The 6000-nt window shown below is 55.1% G+C and overlaps 2 protein-coding genes across 2 annotated transcripts in view; both read right to left on the reverse strand.

Annotated features, from left to right (window-relative positions):
- The window catches only part of ENTREP2 (endosomal transmembrane epsin interactor 2), a 317089-nt gene that overhangs the window by 5333 nt on the left and 305756 nt on the right, over positions 1-6000 (reverse strand). The window contains exons 8-9 of the mRNA XM_017867687.1: positions 2933-3008; positions 1053-1277 (exon numbers count right to left, since the gene is read on the reverse strand). Coding sequence (XP_017723176.1) covers positions 1053-1277; positions 2933-3008 — 301 coding nt within the window. The remainder of the gene's footprint in view (positions 1-1052; positions 1278-2932; positions 3009-6000) is intronic.
- On the reverse strand, positions 1386-2899 carry LOC108526798 (uncharacterized). Its single transcript, XM_017867689.1, has 2 exons — positions 2660-2899; positions 1386-2258 (listed from the first exon to the last, which is right to left on the reverse strand). Exons 1-2 carry the CDS (start codon positions 2880-2882, stop codon positions 1825-1827), a joined length of 657 nt encoding a protein of 218 aa, XP_017723178.1. The 5' UTR covers positions 2883-2899; the 3' UTR covers positions 1386-1824.

A 6000-nucleotide genomic window follows, 5' to 3' on the forward strand; every position in this document is an offset into this window, starting at 1 on the left:
CCTGGCACAGCCGGGCTCCAGTAAGGGTCAGCTGGGCAAGACCATCGAGGGGAGACTGAGCCAGACCCACTGCGCCCTCTTCGGGGTCCCTGCACTTCCCTACCGCAATGGCATGGAGGTCAAAGGTCCACCAGTCTTTATTGGCAGAAACTGAGCCTCCTCTCAAAAGACAGCAATGAGGACTGGGTGTGAATTCTCCAGCCCCGGGGGTGCCCAAGACTCAGGGGGAGTTAGTGTGAAATGCAAATTCCTGGGCTGCTGGCCACAGGGACCCGGTGCCAGGTCCTAGACTCCAGGGCACTGCCCGTGGACACAGTCGCCTGGGGCGATTTTCGGAAGCTCTGGGCTGTGTGGAGAGTGCTGCCAAGGTGCCTGGGAAGTGCTTCTGAAAAAGCACCCGTGTCTGCCTGGGGTGGCTCCAGCCGATGACACCCCATACCCAGAGCTATCGTCGGGGGTCATCTGTCCTGTGCAAGACTCTAGGCCTTTTCTGGGCCCTGGAGCACATGTGCAGCACTCACAGCGAATGTCCTGGACTGGCCCCCTGGGCCACTTGAATCCTTCCTCCCCTGCCAGAGTGGCAGCCTGGTAGGGTACAGAGGAGCCCTAGCTCAGGGGTCAAGACCACATTCCCAGTGTGGCCCCAGACAGTATTCGCAGGGCCAGGCCTCCACTCTCAGGGATCACTGAGACCTGCAGCATCCAGGGAAAGCTGGCCACTCTGGGGACATGGGTGAGTCTGGCCACCCTACCTGCCGTGCCAGATGTGCACGAGGTGGGGTCACTGGTAGAGCGGGATACATGCCCAGGACCTGGCTGCACCTGTGAGCCCATGCCAGGATCCTCTGGAGACACGCAGCCAGGGTGAAGGGCAGATTCAGAGGGTGCTGAGGCGCTCACAGGGCCATTGGAGGATGGGCTGGAACCTGGCGTAGCAGTGCCCTCAGACACCAGGAGGCTTGTGCTGTCAGCTGGTACTGCAAGAGAAGGGACATGGCATTAGGGCAGGTGACCGCAGNCTCTGGGGACATGGGGGAGTCTGGCCACCCTACCTGCCGTGCCAGATGTGCACGAGGTGGGGTCACTGGTAGAGCGGGATACATGCCCAGGACCTGGCTGCACCTGTGAGCCCATGCCAGGATCCTCTGGAGACACGCAGCCAGGGTGAAGGGCAGATTCAGAGGGTGCTGAGGCGCTCACAGGGCCATTGGAGGATGGGCTGGAACCTGGCGTAGCAGTGCCCTCAGACACCAGGAGGCTTGTGCTGTCAGCTGGTACTGCAAGAGAAGGGACATGGCATTAGGGCAGGTGACCGCAGGGGACGCTGGCATGGGACAAGGCCTGCGCCTCAAACCGCAGACCTAGATGAACTCTGAAACCCTGGGGTGCGGAAACACTGAGTAGGATGGACAAATGCTGCTCTATGCTGTTGAAAGTTGGGGGCACCAGATGAGCTCCCGGAAAGCATTCCAGGAATGGCACGGGTCCCTCAGAGGCCCCTCCCGGCGCTGGAGTGGAGTTGCCTGCATGGGGGACACTTCAGAGATCACAGAAGCCTGAACTCCTCCAGGCGTAGGGGCTTCGGGTCTGCTCCTGCCATCCCTTTGTTTTTCCCTGCGTCTGAGAGCTTGCCCGTGGGTGACAGGCTTTTCAAGCACCTCCCACTATTCATCCTCACTGCCCATCTGTTACCCCCACCCCACGGCTGCAGAAATGGGCTTAGACAGGGAAGGGTTGAGGGTCACACAGCCACCAAGATGATCCTCTACTCAGGAGAGTCCTGAGCCCTGTACCCCAGCAGGAGCCTGGGTGCTGGAGCCTGGGTCAGCTGTAGAGTTCACTGCCCAGGTCGCGGGCGGGCGGAAGATCCAGCCCTGCTGAAGTCTGGGCGAGGAGCACCCTGTCTATTTCCACCTGCCCTGAGACAGGAAGCAGGAAAGGGCTCCGTCCGGCAGCACAGGCCTCCCTCAGCCCAAACCCCGGAATGCTTACAGGTACGGCCGCCCTGTGACAGTGACTGAGATACACTGTACCTGGGGTTGCCCTGGGAAAGGCACTGAACGCCTTCTCGAACAGCCTCTGATGGCTTGCAGCAACCAAAGGAAGGACAAGCTTGCTTCCAAATCCCACAACTGCAAAGACGCTGTGCTCTACAACCCCAGGTGGCCTCCCAGACAGGCAGCCCCTTCCTGTTTCTCTTGGATGTCGATGAGTGTTCAGCAGACGACAGAGTGCCCTGGGACCATCATCCTGGCCCTCTGTGGGATCGCATGAGTTAGCTAACTTTGTTCTCCAAAGAAGGCAGCCCACGTGACCCCTCGCAGGGGCCCCAAGACAGTGGCTCTCTAGCTGGCCTGGCCTCCGTGCCCTCGTTCCCTCTGCTGTAAAGGACGCTTCTGCTTTCCTGCAGCCTTAGACCACCTCCCCAGCCCCGGCTTTGCACGTGACTCCCACCCTCTGTGTTTGGGGATTTGACTGTTGAACACGTGTCCTTCAATGCCCTCAAGGACATGACTTCCAGCCTGCGCCCTCCTGCCAGCCGTCCAGCCCAGACACCTTCTTCAGAGGGAGGTGCCGTGTGGACATTCGCCCGGTAGGTACAACTTTGGCTCTGGAAAGGGGACCCTAGAAGGAGTCGTGCTCGTCTTCAAATCCATACCCGTCAAGTGAGAAAGTGGGACAAAGAGGGACAAGTTCTTCCCGGAGAGTGCGGAGGTCTCCCAGGTATGCTGACTGTAGTGGATGGAGGCACGGGAAGAAATGTGGGGAACATACAGGATATTTAATGGGAAAGGCTGCTGCAAACTCCAGCCCCTTAAAGAGTAAGAAATGGAGGGAGGAGGAAGAAGAGAAGAGAATAGGACAAGGACACAAAGAGACATCCTTGAAAACAGGAACATCCCACTTCAGGAGCCGAAAGACATACGATTACCTGGAGTGCTGAAGCCAGCACTGGTGTTTGGGTCCCCGGAGCTGGACTCGGCCACCTGTTGATCTATACTTGTAACCTACAGTAAGAGACGGAAAGCGTCAAGGCGGGTCGTCCATGGGAACGCAGCACAGCAGCCTCCAGTAGTGCAGGTGCTTCATCCTGTCTCCTGGTGGGAAGTGCTAAGAGACGTTCACCCACAGCTCCACTCCTCTCCTCTACATTTAGGAGGTGGGGTGTGAGGGTTCAAGTCGCCCTTGCCAAAGCCAAAGCCTAGTTTTCTTTTTTCTTTTCTTTGAGGCAGAGTCTTGCTCTGTGGCCCAGGCTGGAGTGCAATGGCACGATCTCGGCTCACTGCAACCTCCACCACCCGGGTTCAAGTGATTCTCCTGCTTCAGCCTCCTGAGTAGCTGGGATTACAGGTGCCCACCGCTGTGCCTGGCTAGTTTTTGTATTTTTAGTAGAGATGGGGTTTTGCCATCTTGGCCAGGCTGGTATCAAACTCCTGACCTCAGGTGATCTGCCTGCTTCGCCCTCCCAAAGTGCTAGCATTACAAGGCGTGAGCCACTGCGCCTGGCTGAAAGCCTCTTTTTCTGAACGTTTGCAATGAGAGCGCCTGACAGGGCCACAGAGCCACCTGAGCCTATGAGTTGCATGGTCATCGAGCTTCTGTGGCTTTCAATTTCTTTTTCTTTATTGATATATTTTAGAGACAGGGGCTCACTCCATGGCCCAGCTTGAAGTGCAGTGGTGCAATCATAGCTCACTGCAGCCTCGAACTCCTGGGCTTAACGATTCTCTGGCCTCAGCCTTCTGAGTGGCTGGGATTATAGGCATGAGCTACCACGCCCTGCTTTTCTCAGCTTTCTTCTTGGATATACTGATTCTGCCTGGAGAGGCCTCGGAATAAGGGGAAGGCTACACTCCCTCTGCTCTCTGCCCCATCTTTGTTCTGCCCATTCTGTGTGGGCCATGTTTTCCACCTCGGGGGGCATTAGGGCCTCCTGGATGCGATGTTTGGATGCGATACACACTATACACACGTCACGTGGGCACCCCCATGCACCCCATGCTACCTCAGAAAACAATTTGTGAATCCTTGTGTTATTTCAGAATTGCTTTGGGGATACACTTGCAAATACTGAGCTCCAGAGGAGACTGGGAAGGTGAGGGGGCTCCTGCGGCTTGGTCTGATTCCAGCTCAGGTAATGACATTTCTGCCTCCCTCATCTCCCGCCACTTCAATCAGATAGCTGGTCTCCTTCATCTCTGCTCTTCAACCAGGCTGACACCAGGGCAGGGGTTGGGGCTGCAGCCTTCCCACCCGCACAAAGGGTGTGAGCTGCCCCCGCAGCGTGGCGCTTGAGAGGGGGTTCCGAGACAGAGAAGATGGAGAGCTGCCCAAGTGAGTCCTTTGATCTCACTAAGATGCTTTGGTGTAATGCGGTCCATGCTATTTTTCTTCCTTAGCCCTCTCATTCTGCTGGCAGGGAACCGGTGAGGGGGAGTTCACCCCACCGTCAGCACCCACCTGCTTTTTCACTGAAGTCATTATGTGCCAATAACCAGTTTTGGAAAGCTCTGTCCAGAACCTTCCATGAGTCACAAGAAGCGAACAATGCCCTAATGGTTTGTTTCATCCTGTGTCTCTCCTCCCGTATCTAACCCTCTCTCGGACTTGCTTTTCTTTTGGATCATAGATGGGTGGTAACTTAGAACTCCGCTGTCTAAAAGAGAATCTTCTGGTAATAAAGAAATATAAATAAAACAAAAGAAAGAAAATCTACTGTGGGACAAGGTCAGGAGGAAACTGGATTCGCTTCATGTCGTGCAGAAGCGTCACTCACTTCCCTCTGGCTCCCGGTCAAATTTGGTTTCCAGAGGAGGCAGCTCCTGGGAGCTATCTATCACCTCTCGCAAGCAGAGTGTCAAGAGTTTAATTTAAATGTGGCCCTTCCCTGATGTCAGAAGCCACCTTGCCACGCTAAGCCATGGGGAACATGGCCTACGCCATGGGGAAAGGTTCCTTTCATACAGCATTTTCGATGAACTATAACTGCAGTAGAAAAGGGTGGGGAAGACATATATTTGTGGCATAGAATTTAAGTTGAAATTTGATTTCAGCGAGGAAGCTCATAAACACAGCTCCTTGTAGGAGAGCGGGGAGAGGGCTGTTGACAGGAGATCTGCGGGAATCCCTCCACCTGGATCTTTCTGGTCTGCAGATGTGCTATTCTGAACAGTCATGGTAAATGAAAAATCAATTGGCATTTCCACAAATAATTCAAATTTTACGAAGCTTGGTGGCTGAGATACTTGCATGGAAATTCTGCCCCATCCTGCGGTTTGTCTCCCACTCCTGGGTGAGGCCAACCATTTAGAACCAAATTTATGAAGAGCTGTTCTTTTGTGGCGATTCCATCAATCATGGAAAACATGAGTTAAAATTTTAGGCTGGTGGCTCAAGGCAGATTTTGAAGACACTTTGCTAACAGATTTTATGCAGATCATAAGTTTTAGGACCTGGTGCTGGTCCTGGACTCTGCTGGTCCCGGACTCTGCTGGTCCCGGACTCTGCTGGTCCCTCTCCCTTCTCATGACTCCTTGTCTCGTGCTCAGGTTTCCTTCCACCCGGCATGCTGCCACCAAATTAAACTCCTAAAGCACCACTGGGTCACACCCAAGACGCCACTCCTCAAAGGCACTTCTACAGTTTGACATCCAAGGTCATAAAATATCTGCCCAAATGATTTCAGCCCTGGGGTGCTGAAGCTCCCACATTCAGGCTCCAGGCCATCCCGTCATGAGCCTTAGCTGGTGCTCTGACCTTCATCTGCACCACCTCCGCCTCCTTCACACACTGCAGCCCCTCACATCACCTGCCCCTTCACACCCCCCCACATCACCTCCCCTTCACACACCCCATCCCCACATCACTTCCCCTCCTTCATACCCCCCAAATCACCTTCCCCTTCTTCACACACCCCACCCCCCCAAATCACCTCCCCCCTCCTTCACACACCCCACCCCTCCAAATCACCTCTCCCTCCTTCACACACCCCAGCACCCC

The sequence above is a fragment of the Rhinopithecus bieti genome, unplaced genomic scaffold, assembly GCF_001698545.2.
Source record: "Rhinopithecus bieti isolate Rb0 unplaced genomic scaffold, ASM169854v2 scaffold_4180, whole genome shotgun sequence".
NCBI classification, from domain to species: domain Eukaryota; kingdom Metazoa; phylum Chordata; class Mammalia; order Primates; family Cercopithecidae; genus Rhinopithecus; species Rhinopithecus bieti.

Coding starts and splice junctions, on each gene's coding strand:
- LOC108526798 (XM_017867689.1), bottom strand. CDS start 2,882: ATGTCTCTTTGTGTCCTTGTCCTATTCTCTTCTCTTCTTCCTCCTCCC. Junction 2,259..2,659: donor CCCACTTTCTCACTTGACGG/GTATGGATTTGA, acceptor GCGATCCCACAG/AGGGCCAGGATGATGGTCCC.